Source organism: Oenanthe melanoleuca, chromosome 20, assembly GCF_029582105.1.
Source record: "Oenanthe melanoleuca isolate GR-GAL-2019-014 chromosome 20, OMel1.0, whole genome shotgun sequence".
Taxonomy (NCBI): domain Eukaryota; kingdom Metazoa; phylum Chordata; class Aves; order Passeriformes; family Muscicapidae; genus Oenanthe; species Oenanthe melanoleuca.
In genome coordinates, this window is record NC_079353.1 from 7,566,633 (window position 1) to 7,579,846 (window position 13,214).

Genomic DNA, 13,214 nt, shown 5'->3' on the forward strand with positions numbered 1-13,214 from the left:
TCTTTTGTTCAGGCTAAAGGTGAAAATTTTCTGTTTCCTGGTGATTTTTCTGGTGTTCTCCCCTGGCTCAGGGCTCTTCATGGCTTAGTCCAAATGAGAATCATTGTGAAAAGGTTAATGGGAGCCAGTGCCCATGGGGAGCATGGCTGGGGAATCTGGGGGCTTGTTCATCCCTGGGGTTTATCCTGTGCTGACCCAGCTTTGCTCTGAGCAGCTTTACAGAAGGAAACGTGGAAATCACTCTGGTTGCAAACCTGATGGTCAGAGGGTGGCTGGGGCAGAACACCACAGGCACCCCAGGAGCTCCCATATCACCTTTGTCAGTGTTAGAACCAAAGCCCAGCAGGTAAGTCCCAAAGCACACATTGCTGGTTTGCCAGGACTGACAATTCCTCAGGGGCAGGAAACAGCACTGTCAGATGTTTCAGTCTTCAGGTCTGTATTTCTACACAAATACTCTTTGCAGTCCTTTTTTCCCACTAAACAAAGGTTTTATGGACAAATTCAGACACTCTAGTTGTGCTATTCCATGCAATGTGCATATTTGTCTGCTTTGTACACCCAGACTGTCAGAGCTTCTTTTAGGGATGAAAACCTTCAGCTTCATTTAAAACCAGAAGATGGCATTCTTGAGAAAAGATTTGCAAAGAGAGAAAACATGTTTTATTAGACATGAGGCAAATTTTGCCCGAATCTGTATCAGATCAATTTCTGTCGTGAGTGACTTTCCCACCTTTTGATCTTCAATAAATAATTATTGCTGGGTGCATGAGGGCTCTGAGGGTGACGTGTTCTCCCTGCCCAGCGTGCAGCCCAAGTCATGAGCAAGGTCCTTCACAGCACCCTTCAGAAAGTGCTGCCAGCTCTGCTAAGCCCCATCCTCCTCCCATCCTTGTTTCCCAGAGATCATTTCCTCCTCCCTCTCCTCCCTCTCCTCCTCCACCTCCTCCGCCTCCTCCTTCTTCTCAGTGCACTCTACCAGATTTCACAGTTTTGCCACACAAAGGAGCTTTCAGACTGGTGAAAAGCAGCATTTCCAGCCATTCCTGGTTTTATGCAGCAAGTGCACTGGTGCTGCTGGAAGCCTCCATGTCCCAGCCTGGCAGGTAGGGATGTGATGCTCGGACAGAGCTGCCCTTGGGGTTGAGCACCTGGTTCCCAAAGGCTTGTCAAAGGGCAGACTTGCAGCCCCCCAACATGTCATAAAGTCATAAAATGATACTAAATGGTATAATTTTAGTCAGATATCTGTGGGGATCTGGCCCTGCTCTCCACTCAGCTTAAGGCAGGTTTAATCCAGAATAACCCAGTTCAGGCAGGGACAGAGAAAACTGAGGCAAGCCCTGGTTTGTGGAGGCTCCTGAATTTTGTGAGTGGGATCTGCACTGGTCTGGCAGCTTCAAAGCTCTGCTCCCACCAGAAGTGTACCCTGAAAATGAAAATTTTATTTCAAGGAATAATATTTCAAGGAATAACAAATGATAAATCAGCCTCCTAAACTGTTTTCCCACAAATGCTCAGACGTGATCCCTGCTCCCAATGTACAATGTGCATTTGTGGGAGTGTTTTGGCCACCAGTAACTCTCCTGGTGGCACCTGTGGGGTGGGAACCTGGCACATTCCTCCTGTCCCCAGGACTGTCAGGGGCTCTGACACTGTCCAGCCATTCCATTGCAGTGCAGTGGAGGAGGGAAGTGTTGGGCAGTGCCTCCAGTCAGGCTTTGTCTGCCCAGTCCCTCAGAGGCAGGAGGGATCTGCCTGCATGGACAGAGCCAAAGGATGCAGAAAGCTTCTCTGAAGCCTCTTGGAATATTGTTCCTGCCCTCAGAATCAAATCCCCTTGCTATCACTGTTCTTTGCCTCTCTGAAATCTCCAAAAATCAATACATCTCCCTTAACCATGGCTAAAACCATCTGAAATGGCAGTGAAATTCCCCACCTTGCAGCATCCATTTATCTACTTAACTCATGTGGGAAATATGCCAAAAGCAGAGACTAAACTAAAACACACAAACCCAAGGATTCCCACCCTGCTGATTTTCCCTCTGAGTGTTCCCAAAATCCTTTGGTAGGCAGGGAAATGCAGGAGATGCTGGCAGTGCCCACCACAGCTGAGGTGTCTCTGACAGTGTCTCCTCGTTTCAGGGTGCTGTGTGCAGGGATCCAGTCTGACCTGCTGGGTCAGTGGAGGAAGGTAGGGATGCTGCTGTGGTGGCTTTGCCATCCCCTGGGCAACTCCAGGGCTTTGTGCCATTAGTCCATCACACACAAACGCAGAATCAACTGTAAAATCCCACCCAGGTGCTTTTTCCTGTTAAATCTACAGGACATGCTGGTGCTGGACATGCCTGTCTCTGACACCTGAGGGATGGGGACCCGTGGCTGCAGTCCCCAATCCCCACTGTGGCAGGACTCAGGAATGGGTGGGGGAGTGAGCAGCAGGGTGCTGGGCTTCCTGGCATGACCCCATGGGGAGACTGTCCTGCTGTGCACTGTCCAAGCCAGCTGGGCATGGCTGGGCAGAGGCTGAGTGTCCTGAAAGAGCTGATCCCTAAATAAATCACATTCTCATTGCCTGGATGCATCATCCACACCTCCCACAAGACAGGGGTGCAAGAAAGTGACCCTTGCTCCCAGGGTGCACGGGCTGTGAGGAATGGGGAGTGTGCCCAGGGATTAGGACCCCAAAAGGAATTAGGTTTGGGCTGGTGTTGGTATTTAACAGCTGCTTCACTGATATTGATCCTGAGTGTGTAACTCACTGACTCCTGGATAATTTCTTGTCATTAGCAAGTCAATAAACAGCTTTGATCCTGAATTCATTGAGCTGACATGATTTGAACATCTTTTCCTGGTGACAGGAAGTTGGCACTGAATTGAAGATATCTTTGGAAAGACTGCTGTGTTTTTAGGAAATCACTCCCAGGAAAACCTGCTGGGGAGGCAGGCTCTGAGAACCCTGTCCTCCACAGGGATTTGTTCTGCATCCTGTGTAAGCAATCATTCTCCTTGGGAGTTCTCAGCAGTGAGGAAGGAGCTGTAAAACCAGCTCCTCATGAAAACTGGGGTTTGTGATGCCTCTCTTCATGTCACTGCAAGCATGGCCAGATTTCCCTTGCTGTTCCTGTATTTGTTAACAAACAAATTAAATGGTTTGAGTCTAAATCCCTTGAGCAGAGTAAAAAAAAAAAAAAATTAAAAAAAAAAAAAAAAAATCCAAATATCTGTCTGCAGCTTCCCCAGACAATTCCAGGCTGGGATTCTCAGGGAGCATCTAGTTAATTTTTCATGCAGCAGCTCTGCTGCCAAGCCACTCTGTCATGTCACTGGCACTGGTGACCTGGGGTGGATGTGCAGCCTTGTCCAGTGCTGTTCCCTGGAGCCCTACATGGACCCAGAAGCCCTGATCCCTCAGCAGCAGGGATGTACCAGTCTCTCAGTGGTCCCAGAGGGATGGCAGGGCAAACCTTGGCTTCCTCAGGCAGACAGATCATGTCTGCATGATGCCATCAATGGGAGAGCAGAGCAGATCCACCTCACTTTCCAACCACAGCTAGGACATTTGCCCCAGCCTGCTCTGACTGGATCCTGCTAATGTCAAGGTCTCAGACTCTTTTTGGGAATATGTGCCCCTTTCTCTTTGTCTGCCAGCTTCACTTCAGGTGATCCAAGCACAGAGAACTGAGGCAAACATGTCTGTTCAAATCAGCCCTATTCTTCTCCCTTTGGACAAATCTGTTGTGGTTTCCTCCATGTTTCTGTCCTCACTCAGCAATTTGGCTTTGTGTTCTTGGGGCTTTGAAAGTCACTTTAGCAAGACCTGGACATCACCATGTCATTGTCTTTACGGGAATCTGCTTCGGTTTTTCCAAAATATCCAATGGTCAGAGACCTCTGCATTCAGCAGCTGCTGGGGAGAGGCCAAGTTACTGTCATGCCTGAAGGGTCACTGCACAGGAGCTATTCCCAGAGCTGCCACCCTGCCCTTCCCTGTGCACTGACCAGTATCGGGGCTGTCTCCATGGTAATTCGGGTTTTGGACAGTGGCTCCTGGAGTATGAAGCGATTCAGGCTGAATGATAACTTAATACCATCTTGTTAACACCCTCATCCATCTTATCAAAGGTCATGATCTCACCATTACAGCCAGACTTTGTGCTCCAGAGCTCCTGGCTGATCAGGTTGCAAGGAGAGTGACAACTCCTTTAGTGCTTTGACATCTTTGCCACCCCTTCCTTGGCCTTTAACTAAGGTATTTTTTCAAAGCTGGAAATAATGTGTGTCCAAAGCTGGCTAATCTGCTGGAAATATTTATTTCTAAGTTTACAGAAAGTATTAACACCGAGCAAGCAATTTTTCTGGATTATTTTTCAGCAGAGCTGGGAAGCAGCCATTGCCATCCACTCCTGTTGTCAATGAGGACATCAGGGAGTGAGGAGTTTACCCCAGTCCCCTCAGCTGGTGCATTCTCCCTTCACAGACAGCTTTTGCTGTGCTTGTCAGGATGTGCCCCATCCATGGGGACCACATTTGGTCTGGGGCCCAGTGAAGGAAGGTTTCTTTTCATTTTTCATTTCCCAAAGAGCTGCTGCAGTGTCTCTGTGTCTCCCAAGCAGCAATCAGGGCAGAGGTCTGGAGAGAGCTGCAGGGAGGAGGCAGAAGTGTGTCTCCTGGGCAGCTGCAGCACATCTGTTGCATGGGGTGGTATGACAGGAAGGTGTGCCCACAATGGGGTCAACAATCCATCCAGAACTTCAAAAAGACCACAAACCAACAAGCTCTGGCCTGGGAGCTTCCAGATCAATGGCATCAGCCTCTCAACAGTGTCTTTCTTTTAAAGAACATCCCACCTGCAGCCCTCTGGAGCACTCTGAGCAGAGGTGATGGATTTGGAAGCAATTCCATGCTGGTTGGACAAGGGCAGCCTTTCCCAGTTAGGTGGGGTCTCTCCAAAGAGTCTGAACTCAGGGCACTTGTGAGGCCATCTGATCAGGCTGTAGGCAAGTTGGATGGGAATGCTGGGCTTGTCCTGGTGGCCTGCACAGGGAACACCAGGCTCTGTTACTATCTCCACAGTCTGTCTTTACACTGGAAAAGGTGCTGCCTGGTCCTTCATTTATCACAACATGTGGCACATCCCCACACTAGGGTTTGCTGCTCAGTACTGCAGCCCTGAGACTGCAGAAGTACGAGCAGCCAGGGGTGGCCAGTGTTTCAATGTATTTATTCGTCAGAATACCAACTTTATTTAGAAAAAAAAAATTAAAAAGGAAGGTATTTTATCAGGGCATGACATCTCACATCCTGACAGGCTGAAAGGATGATGTACCAAACCAGGCACCCAGAGCTGGCTGAGTCTGTGCCTACAGGTCGTTGCTCAATGTTTTACCTAACTCCTAATATCTCCAAGGAAATATTTGCAGTGGAAGTCACCAGAAACAAGACCTTGTTTGTTTTGCTCCCCACCAATTATTTTGGATGTCCCAAATGACATCACTTGCCTTTTTCCTGCTCTGAAGCTCTATATATGATGATCCTGGATCCCAGTGATCTCCAAAAGACAAGGACGTTGACTGGAGAGAGAGCTTGGTCAGGTAAGAGCAAACTTATTCCTCAAAAAGTGTTCTCCTTGCTTCTGCCTCTGAAAACCCTCAGTGCTCCTTTGGGAGTGTTGGCCTTTTAAAAAAAATTATTATTCTTGCCTGCTGCCTGCCTGAATTATGCTCTGAGAAGTAAATGGTGCCTTTCAGTGCAAGTTTCTCCAGAAGAGATGTGAATGTTCATTGGATTTGAGTCCTTGCAGAAGAAAGGATATTTCAGGGTTTTCATAAACAATTATCACTTAAATTATCTTTGGCATAACTCGATTATCTGCCATAGATTTCTAGCTAAGGTGAATTAGACCTCTCACACTTGTTTTGATCCCTTTGTGATGAGTTATTTACATTTAAATAGATTTGGAGCAATGAAGTTCATTTTGGTTCTTTAAAAGAGAAAAAGAAGATACTTCAAGTTGTAGGTCCCACAGAAATATTTCAAAGACACTGAAATGTTAAAGTTTACTTTCTGTTTCTTACAATTCTATCAGGTGTTTCCATGCAGAGGGAAGCATCATATTCTGATATTTGTGCAGAAATCATGACATTCACCCTGGAGATTTTCTCCTTGCTAGATTCGCTGGTGCATTTGTACTCCGTAGATTTTGTTGCTTTTCTTCTAGAGTCAATTGTTGTCAGAAATGTCTCGTTTCCCCATTCTGTGGCATGCAGGATTGGTTTCTTGGGGAAATCCCCATTCAGAATGGATGTGCCCCAGATCACGCAGCTCAGTCACGCCATTGCTCACCAGCACTGGGGGGTCACAGCAGGAACATCCCACATCCCAACATCCCAACACCCTTTCTTTGCCTTGGCTGCTCTGGCCATCACTCCATCAGTCTTTGGAGTTACTGGTGTTGACATTCTGGTTCCTCCTGCAGGAAAGTGCCACCAGGAGGGTTACTGTCCATCATCACCAGTGTGATGGGAAGGCAGGACAGGTGCCAGCAGCCTCCTCCCTGATTTTGTGCTCCCTGACAGGCATTCCTTCCTTCTCCTTCCTCCCTCCTTTCTCCTCCATCCATGGGCTGGTGCCCACTCTCCCAGCACTGCACTCATGGCAATCACTTCCCACAGTTATCAGGACCAAAGATGTCAGTGTTGTGGACTGTTGTCCTCCTCAACAGCCTGCTGATCCCTTCACAAGGACTCGGACTCTTGCCCATGGCTGCCAGAGCAGATATGAATGGTAAGTATATGTAATAGACAGGATCTATCCTTTTGAGGCCAGTTCTTCTCTTTTTGTCTCTTGACCATGCTCAGAAAATCAGAAGCTGGTGCAGATCAGCCCAGCAGTAGTGGCAATGTGGGTAATTTACATTTATAAAGCGCTTTGGAGATGGCACTTCAGTTATTTTACTGGTGGCTGATGCCACCACCTCTTTTGTATGAAGAGGGACAAGGGAGGGGAGGGAAAAGCCAGACTGGCACACCTTGTAAACTGAGTCCATGCAGCTCACAGTGACCTCTGATCCTGTTCTTCAGGTTTTAGAGACACTCCAGGCAAAGGTGCTCCCCAGAGACCTCCAAGTGGTCTCCTTGGTGGCAATCTGCTCGGCGGAGTCGTTGGGGGTCTTCTGGGCAAAGACAGTCCTGTTGGCAATCTCCTTGGCAAAGATGGTCCTGTTGGCAATCTCCTTGGCAAAGATGGTCCTGTAAACAGTCTCCTCGGAAAAGGTGGAGCTGTTAGCGGTCTTCTGGGTGGAGATGGCCTCCTTGGTGGCCTCCTTGGACCAGATGGTGCTGTTGGAGGTCTCCTGGGTGGAGATGGCCTCCTTGGTGGCCTCCTTGGACCAGATGGTGCTGTTGGAGGTCTCCTGGGTGGAGATGGTCTCCTAGGTGGTCTCCTTGGCCAAGACAGTGTAGTTGGTGGTCTCCTTGACCAAGATGGCATCCTCAGTGGTCTCCTTGGCAAAGGTGGCGTTGTGGATGGTCTCCTTGGCAAAGATGGCCTTGTTGACACTCTCCTTGACACCGTCCTTGAGCTTCTCATTGGCAAAAACGGTCTCCTTGGCAGGAATGGTCTTGTTGGCAGCCTCCTGGGTAGAAATGGTGAAGAGCTCATGGGGTGAGTGCGAGTGGGAGATGGGGTCCCTGAGCAGCCCCATGTGTCTGAGCCATGCTGGGGAAAGGAGGTTCTGTTCTGGAACCTGCACACACAGGTCCCCTCCCTCCCCTCCTGAGGTGGGTTCATAAATGGGGATTCATCTGCTGGGAGTTTCTGCCTGTGCCTTGCATGTGCCACAAGCTGCTCCTGGCTGCTGGGGGTGCCTGATGACCCAGGGGAAAGAGGAGCCCAAGAGCAGAGCTAGAGTGCTGGGGGCTGGGGGGACAGGGATGTACAAATGTGCTGTTCACTGCCTTTTCCTTGTTTCAACCATCCAGACTGAGAATTGTGAACAACACCCTCCCCAAAATCAGTCTGCGCTCCCTGCCAGGCTTTGGGCACCAGGTGGACTTCAACACACAGCTGCTGGTAGAGAGCAGGTAGGACATGTCCATCAGGGGCATGGCTTGGGGCCGGGGGTCACCATCTCTTTGGAAATAAGATGGTCAGCAAGTGTCCTGAGCTGCCTGCTGTGCTTCCCCTGGGCAGCATGCCAGGCCAGCCACTCTGCAAGCAGGTGGAGGTAGATGCAACCATGCTGGTCCAGGACATGTGGACAGCTCACCAGAACGCTCTGAACTGCAAGACTGTTGAGATTAACACCTATGTGAGGTATGAATCAGGTGTGAGGTAACACCTCTGTGAGTGGGGAGCCCATGGCCAGCCCATGGCTCTTGTGGCAGTGGGACACCTTGGTGATGCTGGTCATTGATGGCAGCACTTTTCTGCCTGGTGCCTCGAAGGTGATCCAGCTGTCGGGCTCAGAGGGGAACTGTTGATATTTTTTCTAAAATTTGGGCTAAGGAAAGGACATTTCTGGGTGGCAAACCTAGTGCTGGGCAGGATTGAGAGGGCTTGGGAATGGTAATATTTCAGCACTGAGTATGGACAATGCAAGCAAGGCCTCATATTTCTCTTGTGTAAAGTCTTCTTGCTTTCCAGCATTAATATTTGTCACTTGCTATTTCCAATTTTCCTGTTACCAGACCCAGAGTGCCAGTTCTGGAGGAGCCTTTGAAACACCTCCTTAGCAATGTCCTGCAGGATCTGGTGAGTCTGCAGAGCCACCTTCATGGGACCCCCCAGCACAGAGCTGGGTGGGCAGGCAGCAGGGGCAGGGCAGGCAGCATTGGCAGGGCAGGCAGGAGGCCAGGCTGCCCCATGGATGTGGATATTTGCACAGCTGTGAGCTCAGCAGGGCGGTCAGCCTGTCCTGCTGAAAGGCACCAGCAGCATCACCTGTGCCAGGCTCTGCTGGCAAACAGAGCCAGGTGCTGGTTTAGCAGCCACTAACCCAGGTGAGACCCACACTGGCTCAGAGGGACTGCTCACCCATGCGATGCTGAGCCCTGTATGATGGGATGTGCCCACAAGAACAGCCCAGCAGAGCCCACTGTCACTGGCTGTGTTGGTGCCATGGCACCCACTGGTGCAGTGGGTCCCAGGACCCTCTCACTCCCCTCTGCTTCCCCAGGGCTGCAACATCGTCAACGCCAAGATCAAGGTGTTGAGTTCCCTGCTCGGCTCCAGGAACCGTAAGTGTTGACACCTCCTGTTCCCCTCCTCCCTATGACATCCTGCCCTCAGCATTGCCTGGCTTTTCACATTAGCTAAATATAAATAAGTTATCAATTTTCTAAAACCACAACTCCCAGCTCAAACCCAACATTCAGTTTCCCTGCCCCAGCAGCAGCTGTCAGATCTTCCTGCAGAAAGCCACCGCAGGAATGGTTGCTTTTAGAAACAACATTTTTGCTGCAAACTGTTGTTTTCTAGTGGTTTTTTTCTAGTTGGGAATGCTGTGAGCAGAAGCTGCTGCTGGTTCCAGTAACTCTTGGGACCATGGGATTTGGGAGCATCCCCTGCCATAGCAGCTGAAGAGTTTCCTTCCCTGTGTTCACAGAGGTGCTCCCACTCGGGGCTCTGGGCGACCTGCCCTCCTTCTCCATCCTCAGTGCTGATGCCATCCAGATGGATCTAAATGTAAGTGCTGCTGTGTTCCCTGGTCTCAAAACCTCTGACTTTGAGGGATTCATGGTGGCTATCTGTCAAAGACTACTCAGGTTTCAGCTGGCTTGTGTTTACAGGAAGGTTCTGATGAGTCTGCTCCAGCCACATCCCTGCTATTGTCACTGCCGGGTCTCTACCTTATGTTGCCTGTTAGTCCTTGATGGTGGCATGAGCAAGAGTGCCTTGATGCTACTTAATTAAGCATAATTGTAGCACTCTCATAGTTTTTAATCAGAAAAGTTTAATTTCATACAGGAACAGCAATCACTGCTCAAAGGCATGTTCTGTTTATAAGTGGTTTGTCAAAGTTTGATAATTGACAGGAACCAGAATCATGCATAAAATATCAGTGTCTTTCCAATCAGGATATGTGGCAGTGTTTCAGTGGGGAAGGTGTAGCAGATGCAGACCTTGTCTGTGCTAGAGTAGCCTGGAGCAGCTTTGTCATCATTTGATGCTGACAAACCTGGTGTGAGGCTCTCCACGAGGTCCACAGACAGGCAGGGTGCCCAGTGCAATCCTCTGAGCCCCACCAACCTCCCTCCCTGCTCTGTCTCCTGTAGCTCCTCTCTGAGAATGCCAGGCCTGGCATGATGACCCCCATGCAGGGAATGCCACTCACTGCCAGCCTGCAGCTGGCCACTGGCCGCCCACCCCGGCTCAGCCTCTCCCAGGACACCCTCAGCGCCTTGCTGGAGCAGGTCCAGGGGCAGGGAGCCCTCAACCTCAGCATCACCAGCTTGATGGGTAGCAGTTCCCCTCTGCAAGGCCAGGTCAGTGTCCTGTCTACTCTTGGGTGACCCAAGGGCACCCACGTTTGCCTGCTGTTGTTTGTGGGGTCCAGCTGAGCCTGGTGTGGGCTTTGCACAACCCCTCCTGGGCATGATGTCACCAGTGCTGTTCCCACAGGTTCCCCAGAGCAGCTCACTGACCATGTCTGCCCTCTTCCCCTTCATCCCCCAGGTCAGTCACCTTCTCCATTGCATAGATTCCAGCCCCATCACTCATCCCACCCCTGCCTTGACCTCCTCTGCCCCTGCAGCTCACCCGGGTCCTCCCTGGCTCTCTGCCACTGGAGCTGCGTGTCCGAGTCAGCAACGAGCCAGTAGTGACTGTGAGGGATGGAAGAGCCACTGTCACCCTCAAAGCCACCATCGACGCTGCCAGTCCTGCCCTGCAGACCACCCAGGGGATCTTGTTCTCCCTCGGTGTGGTGAGTGAGCTCCTGGGGGATGAGATGCCTGTAACAGGGCAGTGGCTGAGGCTGGATGACAGCTGGCATCCCCTTGGCTTGCCCTACTCTTGGCCCTGAAGTATTTGTACTTTTGTATTTACTGCGTCATCACAACGGTGATGCCCAGTCCTTTAAACAAGCTCATAACCAAGCATGAAGCGTAAGTGAAATGTTTCTGGAATAATACAAAATAAAGACAGGAAGGCAAACCCTGGGGAGAGAGATACATGATGCCATCTGTCACAAAAATGTGGCTTCTCGGCACAGACAAGTGTTTTTTCTCAGAATGGGTAATTTACAAACATACTTTTCAGTCTTGGGAGCTGTGCAGGGGAATAACCTCATTTCTTTCATTGTTCCATTTCCAGGACATCGTTCTGAGCATCACCCCATCAGTCTCTGATGGCAAACTGCAAACCTCCCTGGCTCTTGACAGGTAGAGCCCAGCTTTGTGTGTGGGAGGCTCTGCCTGGGGACAAATGGGGCTGATGGGGGACAGGGATGTGAACATGGTAAAGATGTCAAGGGCTGCTGGAGCCTTCCTGTCCCCTCCCAGCCCCACCCTCAGATCAACTGCACGTTTGACATGATGAGAGAATTGTAAAAAAGTTATTCTAATTTTAAAATCTTGTATCTTTGTGGAGGTGAGAAAACTTCCAGACCAAGAAAAGGCCTGGAGGAGGCTGGAACACACCCCAACTCTTCCTTGTTTTTATCTTTTGTAGCATCAACCTGACACGTTTCCCCCCGAGTCTTGATGCTTCCACTGTAAGTGCTAGCACTGGATCGAGGTGCTGCAGTGAGTGATGCAATGGCCAGAGGCTCTGTGTGGGCAGGAAAACCAAAAGCTAATTCTTCTTCAGTTTTCACCCTTCTACTTCTCTTGGCAGAGGGAAATTGCCCTCTGCCCTGCAGATCCCCTGTGCCCTACAGCAGTGACGCTTGAGTGTCTTTCCTCACTTCTGGGCAGCACAGTGGGTGTACTGGAAATAGGGGAGGAATAATTAAAAAGAAATTACCCAAAGAGCACGTCTACCCTCAGTCCTGGAAGTGTTTCACTGAAGGAAACTTCCTAGCCCTTGTATTTCATAGCAAACTGAGTAGAACTCAACTAATAACCCTGACATGGCTCAATAACCATTGCTCTCTTCTGCTGCTGACACGTCCTCTTCCCTGCAGGTCTCCTCGCTTGCAGGATGGCTCAAGAAGGTCCTCACAGCTGTATATGTACCTTCTGTTAAAGGTATGGGCGGTCAGGGTGCCCTCTCATCTCAGACTCAGCTGGATTTGGGGCTCTCCCCCTCCCCTTGCTGCCTTCATTCCAGGTTTCACCCCTGTGATGAGATTCTCGCACCTGTTTTTGCAGATGCCTTCCGTGTGTCGGTCCCACTGCCCAACATCCTCAACATCAACCTCAGGAACGCTGAAGTTGACATCACTGATGTAAGGATTGAGTTTTCCCACTGTGCTGTGTCCTGGGGAGTTGGAATGTGCCCACCCACGTCTGGGACACACAGATCCCTCAGCCCTGCATCACCCTGGCCAGCCCCATTTCCCATGGGCAGCTCCCAGTTTCCTTCTGCTGGTGTGGACCCACAGGAAAACCTCACCTGGGATACAGAAAAAAAGCTGGTGAAAGTCTGAATGAGAAAACTGAGTAGTTTTTGTTCTGCTTCTTCTAGGTGGACGAGTTTTCCAGCCAGACCACTCTAGGAAATTCCTGCTCGAGAGGAATGTCGATGCTGTTCCCTTTCTGAGGCAGCACATGCACCCCAAGCCCTGCTCTGCTCCACTCTCTCCCTCTTCCCTTCTCTCAAGTGCTGCCCTGTGTTGTGGCTGTGCCCTGAGCAGGACAGGCATTAGCCTCTGGCCAGCATCAGGGTGGGAAAGCTGCTCAGCTGGTGGATGTTTGGGGGTTTCTGTGGCCACTTTTAACATCCATAGCCAGGAAGCAGAGCTCTTAGGCACAAAGGCTGCTCTCATGTTGCTCTTTAAATAAAATCTCTCACTGTCACAGTATTTTCCTCTCTGGATTTTATTTCTATGTGTTTTTGGCTCCCCCCACCTGTTTGCCTGCTCCATGCCCCTGTGCCACATGGCACACAGATGGGTGGGGAGGCTGTGCCTTCAGAAGACAAATTGGTACCTTAAGAGAGCATTTCTGAAGCTCAGCCTGTGGCACCAGGTGTGAACCAGCCTCTCAGAGGGGCACTGGGTTGGGTGCAGGTGGGTGCCCTGCTGCAGCCCACGTCTCATGCCCAGCTGG

At 50.3% G+C, this 13,214-nt stretch overlaps 1 protein-coding gene across 1 annotated transcript; it reads left to right on the plus strand.

Annotated features, from left to right (window-relative positions):
• Nucleotides 1–6,680: 6,680 nt before the first annotated feature.
• LOC130261154 (BPI fold-containing family B member 3-like) lies at nucleotides 6,681–12,966 on the plus strand. Its single transcript, XM_056507077.1, has 15 exons — nucleotides 6,681–6,786; nucleotides 7,083–7,665; nucleotides 7,983–8,084; nucleotides 8,194–8,316; nucleotides 8,691–8,754; nucleotides 9,179–9,239; nucleotides 9,608–9,687; nucleotides 10,278–10,487; nucleotides 10,624–10,677; nucleotides 10,757–10,927; nucleotides 11,317–11,384; nucleotides 11,674–11,716; nucleotides 12,128–12,191; nucleotides 12,315–12,391; nucleotides 12,631–12,966. Exons 1-15 carry the CDS (start codon nucleotides 6,690–6,692, stop codon nucleotides 12,703–12,705), a joined length of 1,872 nt encoding a protein of 623 aa, XP_056363052.1. The 5' UTR covers nucleotides 6,681–6,689; the 3' UTR covers nucleotides 12,706–12,966.
• Nucleotides 12,967–13,214: the final 248 nt, after the last annotated feature.

What these genes read in the sequence shown, in the direction of transcription:
- LOC130261154 (XM_056507077.1), top strand. Translation starts at nt 6,690, where the DNA reads ATGTCAGTGTTGTGGACTGTTGTCCTCCTCAACAGCCTGCTGATCCCT. An exon ending in TGCCAGAGCAGATATGAATG is followed by an intron (nt 6,787 to 7,082) that starts GTAAGTATATGT and finishes CCTGTTCTTCAG; the next exon opens with GTTTTAGAGACACTCCAGGC. An exon ending in CAGCTGCTGGTAGAGAGCAG is followed by an intron (nt 8,085 to 8,193) that starts GTAGGACATGTC and finishes TCCCCTGGGCAG; the next exon opens with CATGCCAGGCCAGCCACTCT.